Raw genomic sequence first — 24222 nt, 5'->3', positions numbered from 1 at the left:
GTCCTGCATTTTATGAAAGTCAATAATAACACCTACTGAAAGATTATTTACTAATCAATTTGATATTTGCTATATCTGTTTTTAAAAAAAAATTTAATCTCCTGTCTTTGACAGCAATACTGAGAATTTACCCCATGATTCCTGTGCTCTTCCTGGTGTATTTCTTGTATGTAATTTTCTGCCAGAATTAGGCACAAAATTACATATGGCTTGGTTTGGAGGGTTTTTTTATTAATAGAAACATCAGACATTGAATTCTAGCTCTGATATAGCTTAAAGTTGTTCTACAAGTAAGTCTGTGCCAGCAAGAGAATTTTAAGTAGGGTCAGGAATGCTGGGCACTTGCTGTTGCTTAGTCAACACTCAAAATCCTGTACCCAGCTGATCTCGTCTGCACACAATCATGCAGCCTTTTAAATTAACCTTATTAACCAAATCCAGCCAAAGTATGTGTAAATACAGACTGTGTAATCTAGCCTTACAAAGAAGTCTGCACATTGAGAAGGGTGCTGTCTCTTGCTCTAAGCAAGAGAAAGGTCTTAGCATATTTCAGAATATTTTATCCTCATGATGTAATGGACAGCTTCACCCTTTCTGTTATGCTCCAAAGGTCTCGAGTGTCTCATTAAAAGCAAACCCGTGCTACTTGTGCTGCTTTTCCACATGTCTGGATTCCAGACTTTTTGCTCTCAGCAAGAACTATTTTTTAGCCACTGCTATAGCTTTGGATGCTTCAGGAAACATGGGCAACAAATTCATACAGGCTGAAACTACACATCCAAGCTCCTAATACGACATTAATGTAGGAGAGGAACTGAAAGACTAAATACTTGAATTTGGGTTAAACTGACTTGTCTTTGGCCACACAGTAAACAACTGCTAACTCTGAAATGAAAATGCCAGGGTCCCAGATCTCCACTCTTTGCCCTGAGGAATGAAGTCTTAAATAAAATATTCTATCTATATTTCTGAGTAGGCAAAACAAGGCAAAGTTATGTTTATGGGACCCAAATTGTGTGTTGCACTATTTATTTATAATGGGAATGCAAATTATTTATTGTGGGAATGTAATTTCAGATTTTGTCGCAAAAAATTAAAAGATGAGTGTACAATCTAAGCAAGAAAGATTTTATTGTACACAGTCTGTGGAAAACTGGAAAGTGTTCATATCTATTTTCCAAGTTAAAACAGATATGACTAGATGGCTCCAAATTTTCAAAATTTGAGTGGTAACACTTAAATTCTGAAAAATGATGAGTCAAATGACATTCTTTTCCATGCAGGTCAGAAGATTAACAACTCTTCCCTTTGCTTCAACAAATACAAGCAATGTAATACAAGCAAGTAATGAAAACCAAGAATAAAACAAAAAAAATATAGGAAAAGAAGATACAAGCATAGCAGTATTTGTGAAGTAACTCAGTGGCTCAGCAGACTGGGATGGAATGCTATTTCCTATTGAATTTTATATGATTTTTCTTCAAAATAATAGAATAAATCAACAGCTTTTATACACATGCACATGTGCATATACACACTCCCATATTCCCTTAAGTAAGCCAAAAGGTATTAGGGACCTGGATGCTTTTGAACACCCCACCAAGTGCTTATCTAAATCTCTAGGCATGTAAATACTTCTTAAGAGTCTAACCCAAGAGACTCAGCAGAGAAGCATACAGGACTCAACACTGCCAAGATACGAGCTCTGTTTCATTTCAGATTCTAGTCATAAACAGCTGAGAGCAGCTAAACTACTACTACTGCATTACTATTACTTAATGTCTTCTTTTCAAGAAATATTTTGTCCATGAGTTTCTTCTGGTGCAGCAGAGCAAAGGCTTCTGTTATTTATATTCAAACATAATTGCCGGATAAGTTGTGGGTATTTTCTTAATCAGTCTATACATCCAATAGATCTGTACTAGATCTATATTCTTCATCAATCTATACATCCAAAACATAGAACCTTAGGGCACATGGAGTTTAGGGCAGTTTCTGTGCATGGTCTACAATTACCACAAAGAAAACACTACAGAAATTGCCAACATTTAAACCACTGCTTGACTGTGGAGTTACCTGTGCACGTTTGGACCCATCACCTCCTTGCAAACTACAAGGTGCATGGCAAGATCCACAGCACTGTGGCCTAATACATTTCAAACAGCGTTAAGAATTCTGACAATCAGCAAATACTTTTTTCACAAAAATAAGCTAGATGCTTAAAAAGTACAAAGAAACTTGAGTGCTCTAGAAAGAAGGCAGATTTGCACAACAAAGCTCAGATTGAAGGCTCCTGGCTTGGCAGCACTCCGTCAGAGCAAATGAAAAGATACACTTTTGCAAAGAAACGCTACATGATTATTTGCAAAGCAAAGGCAATCCTACCTACCCAAAAAGCACATGTAATAATATTAAATTATACACAGAAGTCCCATTTTTTAGTGGGAAATAAAGTTCCATTGTTACTTTTTACATTTTTTTCTTTTTCCTGCAATGAATGCACTGATTTCTGCCAGGAGTCCACTACATGCCTCCTTTTACTTCTCAAATCCCAGTCCTCTGCACTTGCAAAGTTAGCTCAAGCTGGCACTTCTCTCACGTGTATGATCAGTGCCAGAGTTTGCAAAAATGAAGTTTTAAAGGAAACCATGGCAGAAATCACTGCTTTTGAATGAGTAGCACATTTAATGCTCCATAATAACTTAATTCCAAGTCCTATTTAAAACATTAGCACTTTATATTCCTATATTTCATTTGTGAACCTATTTGAATTTCGCTCTATTTCCAAAGAATTTTGCTACAATTTCTTCTCTTAGCCTGAGGATCCCAGTGTCAGAGCCTCTGGTGAGACATGGCCTGAAGCTGTACCAACCATCACAGTTCAGACAGTGGAGAAGAGATGCAGGAATGGAATATATCCCCAGAAGGGATGTAGCAATTCAGAGCAATCCCTAAGCAGCCACTAGCAGCTGGGTTCCCAGGGTCCCAGTGACAATTTAAAGACTGCTGAAGCTCCTGTGCAAGGCTGAAGTACAAACACTGCTTGCCTTCCTGGGAGTGAGACAGCCAAACCGATGCTCCTCTATCTCATCAAGGTTAAATCAATGCCACAGGTTCAAATACCAGGACAAAGCCTGCTCTTTGTTAGGGCATCATCGTCTTTGAGACTGAGAAATAGAAGAGTTTGGCTCAGTGCTCAAAAACTGAAACAAGCAGGGAAGGGTAAAGCAAGGAAATGACTTTACCACTGACTGTATTACCCCCAGCTCTGTGCCAGGGGCAGCCAGCTCTGTCAAGGCACTCACCTCCTGCACCAGGTTTTCCCAGCAGTGCCCTGGGTGTGCTCACCTCACCTTGCAGCCCAGGAGTGCAGAGCTGTCACTCTCGCCCATCCCTTGAGTACTCTCGCCCATCCCTTGAGTACTTCTACTAAGATTTGTATTTTTTCTCTCTCACAGACACGTTAAGAAAGCCATGCATCCTGAGAAATGTTGTTTTCTCCTCATTTACTAATCACTGGTAATGTTGGCACCTTTTTTTTTTTCTATTTCAGTCTCTTTCCACTACCATTTAGTTTGTTTTTCTCTCAGTTGCCTCACCCCTCATTATCACTTACCCCTCTTTGCCTTATGTTTCTTTCACTTTCCATAGTTTTGTTCTAACATAACTTCTCTCCACCTCTGCTGGATGTATGGCCTGCTCAAAACCTGAGCAAATCTCATACACACACTTTTTCCAGAAAAAGGTCTAATCATGATAGTTCCAACACTAAGCCCAACTCAGAGGGACCAAGAATTGTCCAGCTATTGTTCCATTTTTTGCTGCATAAGTGTAAAAAAAAATGTTCCCACATCTAGGAGCAGTGGCTTGATAAATTGTGCAGAGAAATTATACTTGGGCAGGAAATGAAACACTTCAGAAGGACCAGTTACTTTGTGCATCTACAGATGATAAAAATCATTCAACCTTCCATCCTAAATATTCTCTCTCACAAGCCAGCCCCTCCTTTTTCCCAGCTAGTGTCTCTTTTCTGTTCCCATCAAGACATGCATATACTTTTGTTCTCTTCAGTGCTCTGTTCAGGAGTCATTTATTGGTACACTCTCATGCTCTTTTATCAAAGTACAGGACTGGTTTATTCTGGTAATTTATGATTCCAACTCAAGGTTAAGAGAATAGAGTCCTAGGACAGAAATACTGTAAAGAACATCCCAGACAAGATCATGTACTTGCTGTTATTTTGAGAAACAGAAAATAACAAAAGGAGCGGGGAGAAAACAGCCAGAAAGAGATAAAAGCTACCTTTGCTTTCAAAGAGACTTGCAATAAACCTTTCCTTGAAAAGCCACCTTCTATCAGGTTTGCTTTCTATCACATAGATATGCACCCTTTATGACTCCACATTTCATTAAATTTAACCTTCTGCCTTTAAATTGCAAAAGCACTTTCCCACAGATGCAGGCACATTTAAGAACACACCAGATAAGCATCACCACTTGCACTGACTGTGAACAACTACTCATCAAATGGCTTATGAAGCACACTGAGTGCCAGGCTCAGAAAATGCAACACACCTTGGTTCTAAACCACCTGCACGAGTAGAGGCTTTTGATTAGAAATCTGTCACTTAGACAAAATGTCATCAGCATGTATTAAACCCTTCATTTTTTAAATGCAACTTGAGTCTCCTCCTGCCTTCAGCAGCAAAACACTTTTTGATTTAAGCTTCAAGTGAGACCTTCAGCTCTACCAGGTAACATTAAACCCATGAGTTAGAAGCATACAGAATGTTTAATGTAATTCTAGCAGAAATGTTTAAAGGAATGTATTCCATCACTTACTTAATAAACCTAAAAGGCTAAGTCCTTTCTCTTACAATGCATACAGCATTTGAGATAATTTTCTTTACTAAGTTTTTTGACAGAAAAATATTAAGCAATCAGTAATCACATGCAGATCATTATGGAGGGACCCTCAACTGTAGCTGTAAAATGTGCTTTTTATTTCTTCCCCATAACATAGAGCAGCTTTCTCCACTTCCTATTTACATGCATTCCTCATTCTTTTTAACCACTAGCACAGAGTTTAAACACGAGCCCCTGAACAATGTGAAAGGAAATGTGTTGTACATTTGAAGGAAAGAAGAGCAGCTGTCACAAAGCAGAAGCTTGATTCCAGCCCCAGAGACCTAGAACAGCATCTCAACAGCAGTGGCCCAGAGCTTGCTATTCCAGGCCATTCTGGCCAAAGGACTTGAACTCCAATAAAGGACAATTCAAACACAATTCTTCCCTCTCTGCTCCCCCATAGCCTCTCACAAATGAGCTGGACCACCCAGTGATTAATGGAACTTGTTATTAACTTATCCAGACAATCTACTGCAGTAATATCATTATCCTGAATTTGGACTTTTACCTCCAGGTCCTACAGGCTCTTAAACCAGCTGAACTTGGGCACAGCTGCTGCTTCTAGTTCTGTAATTCTGAGACACATTGTGATTGTGATCTAAAGTCTGAAGTGCTTTAAACTTGAAATCCCTATCAGACTTGGCATCTTTCCCAGGTACCTACACAGGCTGAGTACACCCAGTAACACTGCAATTTTCACTCTGTTTGACCACAGCAGTGGGATGAAAAAGTAAGAAACACAGGCTTCACATAGGCACTTCTAAACCACAGTGCTTTTACACTTGATGCCCTTGGCAGTTACTGAACTTTGGAGGCAACAAAAACACTGAGAAGTATGCTCCAGAAACTGCATCCATCTCATGGCAGTTTTTCAAGTTACCTACACACTGCCTACTCCTCTTTGCCTATAAATCCAATTTGTGGCAAAATCCAGACACATTTCAACAAGAAAAATCATATTCCTAAATAAAGCCTTCATGTCTATGCCATTGCATAAACCATGGAGCTCCAGTAACTATCTCTCATGCTTTCTCCAGATTTGTTCCAATTCTCTGCACAGAAACATTTCCCACTGCCCTTTGATGACTTCAAATGTGATCCTTCCAAGCAGCACTGAATGATCTTTCCTACTTATTGCAACTGTTCACTCAGAACATAAACAATTGTTCTGAAGCAAGCCCAAATAAATACAGCTCTGAGGCCAGTATTTCTGCATATGACAAAACAGCCACTCCAGTTTGACAACTATACTTAGTCTTTAATCAAATCTAAAAAAGTATAGAAAAAGGAGAGTAAGATACAGAACCCTGAGAAAATGGAGGCAAATGGCATGAATCAAACAGATCGTCAGCAGGAGATGGTACATACACCAATGCAATGCTGTCTGTGGGCTTAAATTAGACCCATACAGATATTGAAGAAAACCATTATCAGGGACAAAGGACAGTCTTGTCCATATATGAATAAAGTACAAGACTCTAGACTCTATAATGTGATTTTGCATCTCTATAGAGAGTGACTCATTTCGCACCAGGCGGTGACACGTCACGCTATTACTGAGCATTTCAGTCCGACTTGTCTGCTGCAGCTATTCTTCAGCACACACATTGTACAACAAAAACTACTTTGTACTGCAAAACCTTGAACTCTTCCTGACAAACCTCCACTGTTTCCTAAAGAACTCAACACTGATGCTGACACATGCATTTATAGATCAGGAAATTCAAAGTCACCATTATTGTACCCATCTCTAAAGGAAAACATCTTTGTAAGAATTCAAATGTAATAAACTAACCTATCTAGGACACAGACACATTATTTGCTCTGCAAGTCTACTCAAAAAAATGTAACAGTGTCAGACTCAAGACTGTCCACTTCTCAGAAGAGAAGATACAAGTACTTTTAATGAGAAAACCTGATTATACCAATGTCTCTGACAGTAATTTAAATTAATTGATGTGAGAGTTCAAATAGCCAAGAATAATGACATACCTGAAACCATGAATCTCCATGCTCACAGAATCACACTTTTACTTCCATATTTCGTTTTGCAAATCTAAAATACTGTTCCCTAATCTGTTTAAAATCTTGTTTGTGAAAGTGAGTATACCCTAAAAAGAGGAATGTAAAGCCATCAAAGGGCCATAAAAAGATACCTGTAGTGATTATCCTTCCTCATTTTTCAATTTCACTGACTTTTCACTCAGTTCCGAGCTCTTGTTTAAAAAAAAAAATTCTGAATTTCTTTGAAAAGTAAATTTTGGGGATTTTTATTCTAAACTATGGTCTGTTTGGCAGTTGCTTGTCCAGTCAATATAATGAGACAGAATGTGCATGAGTACTGCAGACAAGTAGAAGTAGTGGGTGCATCCCACAGAGACAGCCCATCCTTCCCAGGGTGACCAGGACAAGCAGCACCTCAGTGCCTGTCAGAACCATTTTCTGCCTCTCTTTCAGCATCTTGTTTCAGGTACAACTGGGCAATATCTCATCCTGTTTCCTCTGCATGGAGAGGAGCTGGAGCTGTGAACGACAAGTTACACACTGCATGCATTCCACTGGCTGTTACCACATTAACACTTCTTCCTCCCTCCACAGGTTCCCAGTGCAAAATTTCACTTGGCAGCAATACCATTCTCATTTGGCCTTAAAAAAATCCCCCTTTCTGAAGTTGTTCTCTGTGCTTGTAAGGAAGGTGTGGCTTCCTTTTGATACACTCACATATACCCACTGCAAAGATGGGAAAGGGTGATTATACTATAAACCAAAACCCTTAAAATCAGAGATTTAAACAACCTCTTTACACATTTCCTTCACAAGTAATATGAGAACCTTTCATATTATCTTCTTACTCCTCACTCCTGTGTCATTTAAGATGTTTCTATATTGGATGTCTCTCATAACTGTATTTAAAAATTGCTTTTACAGATGCTAATAAGTAATTGTCAAGAAGTCCCTCAAAACGTTCTGTTTTGTCCAGAGTATTGAGAGAACATGAGAAGTTACACCACACTTATTTTTTACTGATTAGCTTGCCTCTTGCTACCTTTAACATCCTTTGACAACTTCACCCTGACCTGTGTCTCTGTTGTACATCATTTGTCACACTAGTGCTTACTCCAGCTGAGCAGAACTTCCTTCCCCAGACACTCCTCCTGGTTGAAATAAAGGCACTCTTTCCTCCACTGAGGAAATGTGTTTCCTCTCTCCTTCAACAGCATTCTCAGTCTTTCACTGAAGTCAAGCTGAAACCCCTCAGATCTCACTGTGCAATGCCTCACATGGCTTGAGGTGCTGCTTTCACCAGGAACACTCCTTTTACCCACATCCAGGTTGATCACCGTTTCACTTAAACCACTCAGCCATCCTGGATTCCAGGCCTGCAGGATTAGGGATAGATCTTTTTGTCCTCATATGATATCATTATCACAACAGTCACCACTAACCCAGGGTGAGCTGGTATCAGAGATTCCTTGTTGGCTCATCACTCAGAATGTCAGTGAGATACAAATCCCTTGCAAAGCAGAGTTTATTCTACTCTGAGAACAAAACATTCTAATAATCATTAAGGTACTTTTCCACAGCTGCTTAGCCTTCTCTAAATCCTTTTCATCCCTGTTGAGACATTCCCTCCATTTCCCTTGCACTGGTAGCAGTGACTTGTGTGCTGTGAGCTCTTCAGTGGGTTAATCCACCTGAAAGCTGCTCACACACTGGAGCTGGGCTGATCCTGAGACAGATAAACTGCCTCTAACAGCTTAGTGTGTGTGATCACACAAGCACCCAGAGCTGACTCAAGGAGGTGGACAGGACTTTACCCTGAAGGTAGAGCAAGGCTACCACAGCCTAGATTTAGGGTGATGCAAGCTACCATGCAACTTTATCCTGCATCTGATGGCATCCAGCTGTTAAAGCTGACTGCAGAAACATTGCACCTGCACAGGCAGTGGAAAGGTGTGTGTACAGTGAGATGCTCTGACCTCTTTAATGACCTCGATGCCCTAAATCAGTAAGCTTTACATTACCTTGCCCATTCAGTACTTGTCAATTCATTTCTGCTCTCTTCATATGACAGCTACCATTGCCACTCAGTCTAGTGAAAATCTATGCTCTGCTCTAGAGAATGTTGGCATATTGTCAGTCATAGCTCTGGAAGAGAGCACTACTCTGATTCATAGCTCCTAAGAGGAATTGAATGCACTTCATGTTCCCAGAACATTATGTGACCAGTTCCAGCACAATGCCCTGGAATTAAACCCAGAAACTGGATCCTTCACTCTTTTCTCAGGTTAAACTACCCTATCTTATTCAGGAAGATGGCTCCCACTTCCTCTTGCAAAAGGTAACATTAAATACATCACTGATTGCAGCACAGTCCTGAACTCAGGAGGGTCTAGTCAGCTTTCAGCACATCAACAGTCACAGAACTATCCATGGATGTAAAGCTGTGCAAGTATTTTACAACTTAATGGATTAGTGTGGTACCCTGTAGCGGGGTCCTGCATGAAGTCTGACTTTGTTAGACTTCGTTAGAATAGCCAATTGCACCATTTTCCCACTAGAGTAACATCCTATTGTTGGTATTTCTTTTACACCATTTGAAACAGAAATAAATCCTAGTTTGTCAAATAGGAGAGATCAAGCAACACATCAGTCATAGCCTGCATATGCAAAACAGGAAATCAAAATCCTTAAAACATGTAAATATTATTTACTTCTTAAAACATGTATAATGTTCTGCATAATTCATGACTACCCAATTGCCCTCCTGCATTTCCACCACCAGAGATTTCTGCTTATTCCATGACTTTACTGAAAATCCATTTAGACACAAATCAGTTGATCTAAAAGTTCAAGGTTTTTTTTTAAAGGCTGAATACATTGGACCACGTTATCAGGACACCAAGCACTACACATCCTCAGTGCCCATATGCACGATTAGCAAGATCACTTGACACAACTGATGTCACAGAGCCCTGTCAAAGAGCAGGAAAAAGTAATGGATAACCTAATTCTGATTTCTGTAAAGGCAGAATATATTCACATCACCTTTCCTTAAGTCAGACCATTATACATTCAACACCAAAGCAGTTTTCTGAGTCTCAGTAATTACTTGGCAAATAGTTTTAAGCACCAGCACGGACCAGCTACAGGAGAAATAACATAGACAAGATGAGGGCATTTTTAACAGTGACTTACAGCTTTAAGCTCAAAGCTTATGTATTTGGGCCAAATATTTTTAAATCTGTCGAAGTTCAAGAGCTGCTAACACTAAAAGATACGTTGCAAATATTTAGAAGTATTAGTTTTAAAAGTTACTATACAACTATTTATCTAAAGTAAAAACTTCCTTGGCAGTGCCATAGTTTAAAGTGACAGTTTTAGTGAATCCATTACCAGCAAAAATGTGGTCAAGATCATTCACTACAGCTGTGCAGAGGAAGCAGAACAAGACTCTCAACAGAAGCTGTACACAGCCAGATACACTGACAGTCAAAACTGTAATTTTAAGTTGATTTGCTTTGGAATTAACTTCTCCTCACATTAGCATGCTATTTCTCATCATCACTTCTGCATGTTTATCAGCAAGTCTACTTTTTATGCATGAAAAATGACAAATAATCTGTTTATTGCCCTTTCAGAAACTACTTTCCAGACAGTAATTCTTACACAATTCCATTCCACATATTCAAGTTAGAAATTTGTCCTTCAATATTATTAAACTGCTGCTTACATGTTTTAGCACTTAGACTAGCTGTGTGAATTTTAAATAAATATAAAACAGACTGAGAACTCCTTCTCATATCCTTACTTTTTACTGCACATTATTTTGATTTAAATGGCATCATTCCTACTTATCTAAGCTGCCAGTCTTGTAGTTTCCTGTGAAACACCCACATTCTTCTGCCACACAGTCAGCCCCCATGACTTGCTACTCAAAGCAATCCACCTGGTTCTGCTGTAGGTGGATTGTGCACTTTCCCTTTGAATCAACAAGCATATTGTCTGCACTCTTTGAGAGGCTTCTTGTTGATTTGTTTCTTTCTTTTTCTTTTTTTAAAGGCATTTTAGTTCACAGTTTTCCCAAGTCGAAGTTCACACCCAGCATCAGAGCACGGTGAAGCAACGTGCTTCCAGTTCCTGGGTCTGCTACAAATGCAACTGAATTTTTAATGGTCTTAAAAGTCTCATTCCTCAAATATTTTGAAAAATCCATCAATGTGCTTCCAGCAGCGCTGCTGACTTAGCTAGAATCCATGGAGGCCCTTAGAAATACTACCCATGGGAAAAAAGAAAGGACTTAAGATAGCTCACTCTTTGCTAATGCAACCTGTGCTCATCAAGAGTTGGAAAACCTAAATGGAACAAACAAGTCTCAAGCACTTTAATGTATCTGAAAGTTTGTAATAATCCCTGCTCCTTTCACTCACTTACTAGAAAACCTCCATGTATCAGAGTGAAAAGTGAAGAAAAAACCCTCACAACCATTATTTCATTACTTTGTTCACCATGACTAGTTTGGAGAGGAAGTCACTGTACACTTTTGCCTTATTTTCGTAACTCCATTTCAAAATATGCCAGTGGTTTTAGGGAGGAAGACACTGTTACACACAACACCACAACACCACAAATGGGGGGTAACAGGTCTCCTCAGCTCCATTTCTAAGAAAGACACACATTGGAATGACATCTCCACAAAGCACAATTCTTTCTAGTAGTAAGAGCAGCAGTGCAGAAATGCACCGCTGACTTCATCCATGGGGACAGAAACTTCCCTCAGCATGCACACAGAATTGACTTCCATTGTTAGCAAATTAAACATATGACAGAGGAAACTGAAATAATTTCCAAGTATAATTTACACACAGAACACAGACCTCTGCAGAATTCCCCAATGAGCTACAAAGCACTGGTGCAAATGAGGTCAAAGGGCTCTGCCCCCCTCTGTGGGGGCACAGGGCTCTGCAGCAAGAATTCCTAAAAAAAGGCAGTACATCCATCAGTAGCAAGACAAGCCTAGTCCCATGAAACAGGAACCTTTAATCACAGCTGAAGAGATCACTGAAGGGAAACTCTTAATCATCAAATTCAGAATGAAAATGCCATGATTCTTGCATTCTCCATACAAAACAAAGCAGTGGATATGGCCCTTTGAATCCTAGGTGGGTACTACAATGTACAGGGGAAAAAGCAAGTAGGGGTTATTCAGAAGCTAAAGCCATAAAATGATAAACAGTTAAAGGTAAGTAACAGTTGCTATGTTCCAGTGCCTCAGGCAGCCATCCAAGCAGATCACACCACACACAGAATTCATCCTAACATCTTTAAAAATATTACTTTCTTTGGAACAAATTTCAAAAGAGCAGACTGGAACTGCTGGTTCTGAATTGATGAAAGGTCTTTGATCACCTATTTCCTCATTTAATGGGTCTCCTTCCCCCCTCACCCTGCACACATCTTTTGTGACCCAGATGCCAAGCTGGCAGGTGCTACGCTCTCTGCAGGAATGAAAGACAAAGCGTTCCCATGTTTGTGGCATTCTCTGACCATACAGATGGCACAGGCACCATATTTCACTTTCTAGCTCTCTCAACAGGATTGCAAAAGGCAAAATCGTAATTTTGAAACAGAACACTGACTTTTTGACCCCCAATCCAACACTTTGTTTATGGCACTAAGTACATTTCACACACACACAGACACACACGCCCCCCCTGTTTTCTGCTGAGGAGATACCATTACCTGAAAATCCCAGTTTCTAAAAGACTGCTTGCTCATTCCAGAGGGGTATTAAATACAGTAAAGGTAACTGAAAATACCACGTTCAACTTTGCTGAACTTTGAGTCAGTGAAATTACATCACATTTATTCGGAAACTTTAATCCGAACTCGTATCTACATTTTGCATTTATTGATACATATGCAAAGTAAATTTAAAAAACAGTAATTTTTTTTTTTTTAAAAACCCACAGCAACTGGACATTGCATCTATAGTCTGGAAGCACATAATCTACTTTTGTTTCTGCCACTGACTAGCTCCTTATCCTTGAACTCAGGTCACTTTCTAGTACCATATTCATTTGCATCTGCAAGAAAAAGAGTGAGAGCACTAAGACCTACTAGCATTTGCAACACACAGGGAATAAAGGGGCTGTTACTACCTAGGGCCACTAATACTTGGTTTTTATATTTCTTTTTTGCTTGGTTAAGAAAAAAATTAAAAAATATTTTCCCCACTTTTTCACCTTCGATCTGTAACCTGACTGCACAAGAACAGAAACACTGGCAATCTTAGGAAACAGAATTTTAGAACCCCCTGATTTCCTCTGAGTCCTGGATTCTTAAGTCATGTTCAGTTGACTAATTTCACTGTAGCCATTACAGTTCATTAAACACAAGTACAGTAAGAAAAATGCACCTTAATTAGGCTAGTAAAGAAACAGAATTGATTCTCCTCAGAGGCTTGGCATTGTCCTTTGAATAGAAAGTATGTGAGGCCAAGTTATTTTTGTGTTTCACATGCACAGGTGCTGCTATCTGAGATGCTGCAGGAAATTAACTGGTATATTCTCCCATCAAGGCATATAACTCTTAATAACTTTGATAACAGAAACATGTACACAGTGATAGGACACTGGGGCTCTAGAAAATCGAATTGAAAGTGTAACCTGAAATTTGAATAGCCCTTTTCTAAGTGGACTTGTGAAAAGCATTGTTAAAACCTGTATCTTCAATTCTCAACTAGTCATAAAACTCCAGCAGTGCCTTCCATGAACAGAAAAGAGACCAACAGTGAGAACTCAGCACAATACAGAATTAGACTGTGGCAATAAACCAGGGTGAAAGTGGCATTAACGTAAACAGAATCACTTGTCCTTAACAATATCATTACAAGACCAAGTCTGGGGTTGATATGATTTTTACAGAAGCTGTGGAGAATGGGATGCATTTTATACTTGAATTACGTATGTGTTTAGAGAAAGTGGTTGCACTGCAACTTCAGGTAACACCAAGTGCTGCTGAAAAAAATCTCAGTGCAGTGCTGCTGCTGTGCTTCACTTGGCTGTTTGTTTTTCAGCATTGCAGGATTCTCAGGAGCCTGCACTGCAATGTATTACCCAGCATGTGCCGCAGTGACTCAGGCAACAGCAGGAGCTTGGCATGGAGTGCCAGCTCTCACTCGACTTTCAGGATGCCTGTGCAAAACTCTACAGCAAAGCCAAGAAGCTATAAAAGGAGATGAATTCAAGGAGAAAGTTCAGCTCCCACTCTATTATGCCACTCTCTATTGCAATGCCATTCAGACTTTCATATATAAATATTTTATGTGTAAAATATAAATAACCTCCTTCCAAATTGCAGCTGCATCTCTGCTAGGTTTCCAATTTACTGCATTATGATCCTCTATTGCAGGCTCTGAGAGCTGCATTGTTAAAGGCTGCAGAGCACATGACCTCTACCTTCTGCTAACTTGTACATATGCTGACTGAAACACTCACAGTTTCTTTTTGCTACACTTCTGCCTTACTGGCAGGCTACCTTAGCAGCTGATAAGAAGCAGTAGTAGTATAATCATTTCTTTCAAAACATATCAGAATAGAAACTAAATTCTAATCTCCTTTTCACCACTGTTCTTCTTCCACAATTCTGTAAGATTTGAAGAAAAGTAAATCCAATTATCTAATAAAATGTAGGAATGGGACAGAAGCTTTCTCTCTACTACTGTCATGGATTTATCATGCCCAGTTCACACTGGCTGTTAAAGGACAGTATCTCTAACAGACTGTATGGTAACAGCTTATAGTCCTGGGAAATAAATATAGCTGTGTGTAGGCAATAAAGTTTCCTTTCATGTCTTACTGTCAGGATCAGGTTCTCTTTGTATAAAGTTTACCAAAGTACTTCCTTTGCTATCAAGCACTTGTGTAACTGAAGCTTTTGTGTATTAACTCAGTGTCAACACAGACTTTAAAAAGGCTTAAATATTATGTCTAGGCTAGTATCTACAACATAACAGAGAAGAAAAATAGTCAAGAGAACAAAAAAAAACCACTGAAAAACACCACTATCACCCCAAATAACCTAACAACAAAATCCAATCACACAACTTATTCTGTCTGGGGAACAAGGTGGACTTGATTCTGAGCTGGTTTTCACTCCAACAGACTGGATCAAAATGCCACATAAATTAAAGGAGCAAAAGCAGAATCTGGGAGGTATGAAGCAGCATCCCTGCAACTGTTAGTGATAGCTGAAAGTTTAAAAACTATTAAAAAACAGTAAAAGGCTTTTTTAAAAATGCTAAAAAAATTGCAGCACTTGAAAAGAGAAATGCCACTCAGGATACATAAGAAATTAAAACACAGAGCATATTATTTATATATTTATTACACTAGGTTAAATCATTTTCGGAAAGCAAAAAAAAGTAGTAACAGATTTTGGTTGTTTTGGTTAGAAAATCTGTTCCCCCTTAGGCTCTATCTATAGACAATAGAACCAGCTCCTAATTCACATTCTCTTGGAGCCTTTCTTTCTCCACTGACAATAGGAGAAGGTTTAAGAACCCAGCCTGCAGAGGCTACAGTAGCTGTTGATGATCCCATTACAAATAAGGTATTCACAATAGTTGTGAATATTGGTAGTTGTGTTTCCTCAGAAAAGCCTTACTTTCCACTAGCTCTGAGAAACTAAGCCCAAGAAATACAATATGAATAAGCTGTTGAGAGTGAAACTGCTTCTATACACAGCCTTCAGCTACAATTAATTTAAAAAATATTTTATAAGTGTGAATTCAAACTCAACAGCAGATTTCCTATGCCAGTATCATGGCTGAGGTTTCAAACAGCCTAGAGGAGTGAGGTTCTGAGCTCACTAGCCTCCAAGTACTTCGAAAAATCCCACATCTTTACCCAGAGATCCTCACCTGGCTGTGGTTTAGAGCACAGCAGAAATCAGAAATGCATCTGAAACCTATTAAGGCTTTCTTATTCACTCTCTGTGCTTCCTGCTTTTCTAAACTCTAAAAATACTCCCAGTATGCACCAGAAGATGCAGTCCTCCCACCACCTGGGTTATCCCACATGCACAGCCACCACGAGAACAAGGCCTGCAGAACCAGCAGGCAGAGATACACACACCTACATCAAACGCTTTCAAATCGAAAACAGGAAAACAGATCAGATCTGGCAGAGGCTGAAAGCGACAGGACACGAACTCTCATTGCAAACACAACTCCCTGAAAGTTAATTTAAAAAATTATATTTGAAAATGTATTTAAAAAAAAAAAAAAAGCTGAATTTCATGGGAGTTGCACAAGAGTTAATCAGCCCTGAGAAACAGCCCGGCCTTGCTTATCAGCCAGTGAGAGGTGGTAAGACACTTCATGGGTTCTGCTTGGTATTTCATTAGTCAAATGAGTTATACTCAAGGAATCATCACTGATATTTAATGGAGAGAATGGAAGTGATCCTCATTGCAGTCCACTTTCAATTAAAGAACTTCAATTTAAACTTACGACCTAGTAAGCAGAAAGCATAGTAAAGAAAATTCTAATAACGTGAAGGGTATTATCACTACATAACAGACACAGAAACTTTGAGACACATCCAAGCTTTGGGTCTATCCATTCTGTGACACCAGGGGAAGCAATCATTAGGGGACAGACAAGGGAGTAGCACTGCAGCTTTATATATTGGAATGTACAGAAAAACAGCTAAGACCCTACTGCCCCTGGGGTGCAGACCTCCCTGCAGTAATTTCAACAGATACTGTAACACAGGAGTTGTTTTCTAGATCTCACTACCAGACACTTCAGTGAAGAACAACAAACACATGCAATTTTCAATGGGAAAAAAAAAAAAAAAAACAATTGGGTAAAAAATTCTAGGGGAAAACCATCAGAACACTTCTTGTGAATTACTGGATTGCAAACAGACAGACCCACGGTGACTTTTTACTACACCAGTCAAGTTTGCAATAGCGTGTCATGCCTGATTTTGGCAAGGGCCTTAGTGACCATAAAAAGTTAGCTGCTGACCTTTCATAAAGCAAACACTCATTTACTTAACTGTAACTTCAGACAAACCAAGCTGACAAGCACCAGACAAACATTCCAGAAACCTCAACTGCATGTAGAAAATCGTAATTTTTTGCTTTTTTTCCTGGACTCCTGCACTTAGAATTTAAGCCTACACACAAAGGTGATCACCACTAGTCAACGCAAAACCTGTGTGCAAGGACACACAGAAGAGGCAGGCCTTTTACAACAACAAAACTGAAATGCAGTTCTTTTGCAAAAAAGTTCAGTGGTTCAGCAAAAGTAAGCAGAATTATTCCGTAACTCCATTTATTTTATTTTACTTAATCTTTTTGTAACGATACATTAATACTACTCTACATTTCCTTAAGAACTGTAGTTTATTTCCATGGAACAGAAGTCTATCGTAGCATGGAAACAGTATATATGGATCTTGTCACTTTTTTGATATTTATTCACATTTCTGAGTGAACTGTTAAATACAGACTGTCTTAATACACTTGCTTCAGCCTTCAAATTTTTTGTCCTTAGGTTCTGTCAGCTTTCAAATATTATTCCTTAATCACATGCCCTGGCACAAGTCTCATTCCCTTCAGTATTCCTCAATGTCCTCTGGGACTTTTGCCAGTTTTTGTCATCTGCCCCCATTCTCCTTTGGGAACACTAAAGGAATTAATTTCATTCTTTCCCCAAGCAATGCCTGTCTCTGCTGTTAACAGTTACCACTGGCATCTCTCAGCCACTCAATACACAAAGGTCTGTGTCTCCTTAAGTGATCCCACAGTACTTGGAAATTTAACAAATCTTTTGTAGAGAAATACCTCTCATGCTCTGCATTTGCTTGCTTTAGCACTTTGTAAAAGAATTTTTCTAAAAGATGGAATCCCAGTATTTCCACTTTTCATGTTCCACCTTACTTTTGTCAGTTCAACAACTTTATACATCTAGGCATGACTGTGCCTCTGTGTGTCAGAGATAAGCAGTTTCATTGTTTAGACATGGATGTTTTGATCCACTATATATATGTTATTTCTTCTGTTATTTTCCACTACTATTTTGCCCAACATCTTATCTGAATTCTTATAGAATGAGCTCCTAAGAAGTGTCTTATGCGGCCTCATATACCAAAAAAAAAAAAAAAAAAAAAAAAAAAAAAATCCAGTATCTTATTCCTGAACTTTAATTTCCTACTAAGCAGTATTTCTGTCCATAATAACAGACTTTTTCAATCAACTGATAAAAAATTTCTTGCTGAGTTCTGCATTTGAAAATGAGTCAAAACATTACTTTTGACCCACACTGAGAAGACGAATATTCTTATGCATTGCAGTTCCTTACTGTATTGAATACTGGAAGTCATACCACAACTTTCCAAAATGTAGTCAAATTCAATATATCCTACAGTTCCTTTCTGCCATTATTACTACCTTTATCAGATCCCATCCATCTTTGTTTGTTTGTTTACCTGACATCTGGGCAGGATTAAGTAACCTGCACTGTTACCAGCTGCAAGACAAGATGACTCTTGTGGTTACCTCTCAAACTTCCTCAGTTAAGTATCTTCGGCATCTTGAGTTACAAGCTCACCACAGCAAAGACTGCATCACTTACCAGCATGTCAGATGCAAAACAAGCCAAAAATCTTTAATAAATTGTCCTTGGATTTGTGTACCCTGCAGATCAAGCATTTTCTCAAAAGAACAATGAAATCAACTAAAAGATACCAATCCACAACATTTTTCAGGATCAGTACATTCCCCGAAAGAGAGCACACTACTGAAACATTACATACAAACATTTAGCATCTCTGTATCCAAACGAAGTGCAGATTCTGCACTTGGGCTGCTGACAAGCTACATAGCTGAAGGAAGACCTAGAAAGACGACAGCCAAGAACTCAATGAACCTTTATTTTCTTCACTCTCACCAAGACAAGAGCAGCTGTCGGATTTGACTGAACAGGTTACAGGTTAATTTCGATATTACCATTATCATTATGACAGCCAACACAAATACAGATCTCTTTGACTTGGAATGAGCAAGCAAAGCAGCTGAGACTTCCAAAAACCTTCAGTGGAAGAATCCCACCGCAGCCACATCCTGAAGCCCCGCATCAATGCGGGGTTTTGCGCTGGCACCATCCTACCGCAGAATGCAACCGGTCTACCTGCTTGGCAGAAAGGTGTTTCTCTCTTAAAAGAAACCAGCTAAACTATTAAAGCAAAGCACATTTAACAGAGAAATGAGATAAAGGGATCAGGAGAAGATGAAGATTCACTCTAGAGAAGATAAGAGTACAGCATCTAGAAAAGGAGGGAAAACTCTAGAAACATCTGATACCCTCTACAGGACAAATACATGGCATTCCAGGTAGGATAATAAACCAGCAATTTGTGGAAGATTAAAACAATGAACTCTTTAAAGTAAAGCTGGTACCCTACAGGCTGTAGCTTTAACTGAGGCCTCAAAACACGAACACGAACCCATCATTAAAAAACAATTGTTAATCACTACAGGAAAGACATGAAGCCCCAAGCAAAAGAATGGAACGGGCAACCTTCTCTTGTGAGAACAACACAAGAAGCTGACAGGAAAGAAAAAAAAAAAAAAAAACCCACAGGCAAAGGACCCGGAGGTAACGCTGAAGGAAACACTCCCCGGAGATGCCAGGGTGATGCTGCCACAGACGGAGGAGGCATCCGCCGCCCCGTGCGGGAGCGAACGCTGGGCGAACCGCCCATCAGCAGCAAAGCCCGCCCGGGCCCCGCCGCTCCCCGTACCTGGCTGGCTTTGTGAAACTGCTTCTTGAGCCCCGCCACCGACATGTTGGAGCCGCCGCTGCCCCGCGGCCGCCCGGGCCCAGGGCCGCCAGGTCCCGGCCGGTCCCCGCGCCCGGCCCGGCCTCTCGCTGCGCCGCCCGCGCGCCGCCGGCAGCATCGCCCTCCGCGCGCCCGGCCGCCGCCGCCCCATTGGCCGCCGCCCGGCCGCATGCAAATGACAGCGGCAGCGGCGCCCGCCCATTGGCCACTCGCGGGGTTATGCAAATGAGAGCGCTGGAAGACGCCCACGGTGCGCTGTCGCATGGAGACAGCGGCGGGAGCCGGGCGGGGGGACGGGAACCTACGGGGCACCCGCGAGGAGCACCGCACCCGCGGGGAGCACCCACAGGGCACCGCACCCGCGGGGAGCACCGCCCGGGCACCCACGGGGCACCGCACCCGCGGGGAGCACCGCCCGGGCACCCACGGGGCACCCACGGGGTACCGCACCCGCGGGGAGCACCGCCCGGGCACCCACGGGGCACCGCACCCGCGGGGAGCACCGCACCCGCGGGGAGCACCGCCCGGGCACCCACGGGGTACCCACGGGGCACCGCACCCGCGGGGAGCACCGCCCGGGCACCCACGGGGCACCGCACCCGCGGGGAGCACCGCCCGGGCACCCACGGGGCACCCACGGGGCACCGCACCCGCGGGGAGCACCGCCCGGGCACCCACGGGGCACCCACGGGGCACCGCACCCCCGGGGAGCACCGCCCGGGCACCCACGGGGCACTCTGCCCGGGCACCCACGGGGCACCGCACCCGCGGGGAGCACCGCCCGGGCACCCACGGGGTACCGCACCCGCGGGGAGCACCGCCCGGGCACCCACGGGGTACCCACAGGGCACCGCACCCGCGGGGAGCACCGCCCGGGCACCCACGGGGCACCGCACCCGCGGGGAGCACCGCCCGGGCACCCACGGGGCACCCACAGGGCACCGCACCCGCGGGGAGCACCGCCCGGGCACCCACGGGGCACCGCACCCGCGGGGAGCACCGCCGGGGCACCCACGGGGCACCGCACCCGCGGGGAGCACCGCCCGGGCACCCACGGGGTACCGCACCCGCGGGGAGCACCGCCCGGGCACCCACGGGGCACTCTGCCCGGGCACCCACGGGGCACCGCACCCGCGGGGAGCACCGCCCGGGCACCCACGGGGCATCCCGCTGGCAGGGAACAGTGTCCAAGCACCAAAAGGCCAGTCAGCTGCCTGTTTTCATCTGTCTTAAGTCTAATAAGGCTGAAAACGTCTCATAATGGGGTCTGTCTCATTTCTTGTGGTTCAGCGTAGCATCTCTAGCTGAGCTCATTAACCTCAGGTCTATTATTGTAGGTGGTAATTTAATTATAGCTCTTAAAACATGAAAGCTCTTGTAGTAGTCCAGAACACACCTGGTTGGTGCCGTGCACCAGAACAAAATCCACTTGGTGGTATGATTCCATACCTGCAGCAATGCTGCTCAGGGTTCCAAAGGGCACAGTCTCTCACTCAGAGGAGACTAGAAAGAGCTCTGCTGAAAGGGTGTTTTAGTTGGTTGGTTGGTTGTTATATGAGGGATTGATTGGTTATATACTGAAATACGACTGTGTATCAGGAATGTGCTGATATAAATTGGAGATGTGGTTCTGCCTTCATGGGAAAGCACTTCCAAGCGACGCTTAGATTCTGGGGAAGATAAGCTCTGTGATAATGCTGCTTGATCCTGGCTGTAAGGATACTTGGGAGTTATGATTCAGCTGAAACTTATGCAGGGACCTGGGGAGAAGTTCAGAGATAAGCTTTGCTGGCTGCAGCAGGGCTCTCTGTTACTCACTGTCATGCTCACTGCATTTTGATTGGGTTGGGAGAGAAAGGCATTTCCAGAGTGTGTTATAGTTACTTCTTTAGAACAGCAAAGAAGAAAAAGAAAGGCATTTCCAGAGTGTGTTATAGTTACTTCTTTAGAACAGCAAAGAAGAAAAAGAAAGGCATTTCCAGAGTGTGTTATAGTTACTTCTTAGAATAGCAAAGAAGAAACAAATGTAAGAACTTTGAGAGTGATTGTCACATTGTAAATTGGGAGAAAGGAATCTCTGTTCACACTTTTTAGAAAAAAATTATTATAACACTAAGAAATTAAGTGTAAAGAGAAACACATTAATGAGTTAAGGATCTGGATATTACTTGCCAAAGGACTCTCTGTAGAAGAGAGGCAGAAGAGAAAGCAAAGAGGAGAGCACCAGTCAGCATTTGCTCTGGAAGGTTTTTGGAAATGCTTGAAAGAAGCCTGCAATCACCATGCTATCTGGTGCCACCTGTGTCTAGGGAAAGAGCTTTTTCGGCCTCCTTACAAGTAAATATGATTACACCTCAGACACCTGATTTCAGCAGTTGTTTCTCCTCCCTAACTGAAACTGGCAGCAAGATGTTAACTGCCAGGGCCAAATTAGGTATGGCTTAAATTAGCGACACATTTGTAGACACCTCAGGTGAGGAAATAAGGTCTAAACGAAGATATTGGAGCTCCATAAAAGGAACTAAAGCAAGCTCTTACTTTACTATGGAATTAGGGAGAGAAGGCAGCTTTGGCTAATCTTTGCCTTTAAGAATGGCTGGAGCAGAGCAAAGAAGGAAGGGGTTTGAAATAAATCGCTGTGGAGGGGAATGAATGGATTAGGGAGTTGCTGTTGCTCTTAGCTGTAAAATTGGATTAGATAAAGAACTTTAGTAAGGCTGTATGTCTACAACTTTTTTTTTTTTATCCTGCTTGTAGCCCAAGGATAGCAGCCATGTTGTCTCTGCTGAAGTGATACAAGAATTTGCAAGTGGGAAATGCCCTGTGGAAATTTCACTTCAAAGCCTAATTGCTCAATGACACAGACAAGGTGAAAACCTAATTAACGAGACAACTTGAATAGTCCAGGTGTTAATGACTTAGTGGAGGCACCCTGAAAGACATGGGTATTCACTTCAGATACAAGTAAAAGTTAGAGCTTGGAGCCAGTAATACCAAGTGGCTAAGGAATGTTGGAAGGCTTTATAATCACATAGATCTCATGGAAAAAAAGGATTGGAATTTGCTGGGTGACAATCCTTAAGTTTTATGCAAAGTTAGTGATTTAGTCTGCAAAATGAGGGAAATGAGAAATACTACCAAAAAAAAGGGAAGTGGTTCAGATAAATGCTGATGTGATGGTAAAAAAGCTTCTCTTAAAGGTAACTGTTACAAGTAGAAGAGGTCAGGGCATAGTAACACAAGGGCAGAGTGAAAAATACTTCACAAAGGGGGGCTTCAGGGCAAAAGTTCCAGATGTCTGTGTATTTAAACAACAATTACAGTTCCACTACTCAGGAAACATTAAGTGCATGAGAGGAATCCATAATGGCTCTAATATTTCACTGAATCAGGTGTGCTAAAATGGACAATGAAATTTGTGCAAACTGAGAACTCCTACCTGGGTTCAGGTCAAGGTAGTGACTAGAAAATATGCACTGCCTGCTTACATGGGAGAACTGTGCTTGAAAATGGGTCCTGTGAAATTCAAACAAGATAGACTCGTGGATAAATGGTTAAATTTATAATTCACTTGCATTTCAGTATGGCTAATACTATGGAAAAAACACTGTCAGCAGAAACTCCATCTAAGGATATGGCAAACAATCTCTAAGGTGTTTGGTTTTCAATGAACAAATCATCTTACTATGAACAAATCATAAACTAGAAATATTGTTTAAATTATCTAGAGGCATCTTAGCATTTAAAATTACTTAGAATTTGAAGCCAGCTACATCCACATTCATTTGAATGTCTTAACAATAATGAAAACTGTCACTGAAATACAATCTGGGTCTTTAGTGGTTACTGCCTTAAAAGAAAACATCAAAAAGGGGAGGAAAGACGAGTTTGTGATGAAATTCTATTGTATTTGATTCTGGGCCACGCTGACTACTTTATTAAAGCACTTTTTAAAAAATATTTAAGCCTTAAGGAAAAGATAAATTACTGTGCATCAGCTTATCATGCAATACATTTCAACACAAGGCATTAGGAGACTTTGGATGTACTCACCTGATCCAGGACAAGAGCAACTACAGTGAGCAAGACTCTCAGACATGATGTGATATCCATTAATGGTCTGTAAGAATTCTCTGTATGTAATGACAGGGCAGATTACCTGGTTAGTTTTCATGTTAGTTGTCAAAATTGTGGCAATAGGCTGTGTTTTTTGGTCACAGGAAGAGAATATATTAGAAACTTATTGTGTAGAAAACAAGCATTTGGAAAAGATGATCCTCTAGGAAAAATATGCCATTTGAAAGAACAATTGGCCAATAACTCATTCTACAAGAGCAAACTTGTAGAAAGCCTTCAGAATAAAGCAGGCTCAGATTCATCCAATTTGACAATTCTGGAATAAAGAGGGGATTACCAAACTGAATTGACACACTTAAGTTTTGACCCAAGCAAATGAAGTA

General features: G+C 41.4%; 1 protein-coding gene across 3 annotated transcripts in view; it reads right to left on the bottom strand.

The window, feature by feature from the left end:
- SH3GL3 (SH3 domain containing GRB2 like 3, endophilin A3) overlaps window positions 1-23890 on the bottom strand; it is a 47193-nt gene extending 23303 nt beyond the window's left edge. The window contains exon 1 of one of the 3 annotated variants that reach the window (XM_069025361.1): window positions 23816-23890. In XM_069025361.1, coding sequence (XP_068881462.1) covers window positions 23816-23875 — 60 coding nt within the window. In that variant the 5' untranslated portion in view covers window positions 23876-23890. Of the gene's footprint in view, window positions 1-15831; window positions 15882-19723; window positions 19851-23815 lie in introns of those variants that run through there. The other 2 variants (XM_069025362.1, XM_069025364.1) reach the window with 2 other exon arrangements.
- Between the last annotated feature and the right edge of the window lie 332 nt (window positions 23891-24222).

The sequence above is a fragment of the Aphelocoma coerulescens genome, chromosome 10 (genome assembly GCF_041296385.1).
Source record: "Aphelocoma coerulescens isolate FSJ_1873_10779 chromosome 10, UR_Acoe_1.0, whole genome shotgun sequence".
NCBI classification, from domain to species: domain Eukaryota; kingdom Metazoa; phylum Chordata; class Aves; order Passeriformes; family Corvidae; genus Aphelocoma; species Aphelocoma coerulescens.
Note: the sequence above shows the minus strand (reverse complement) of the source record. Positions and strands in the feature narration are given on the sequence as shown.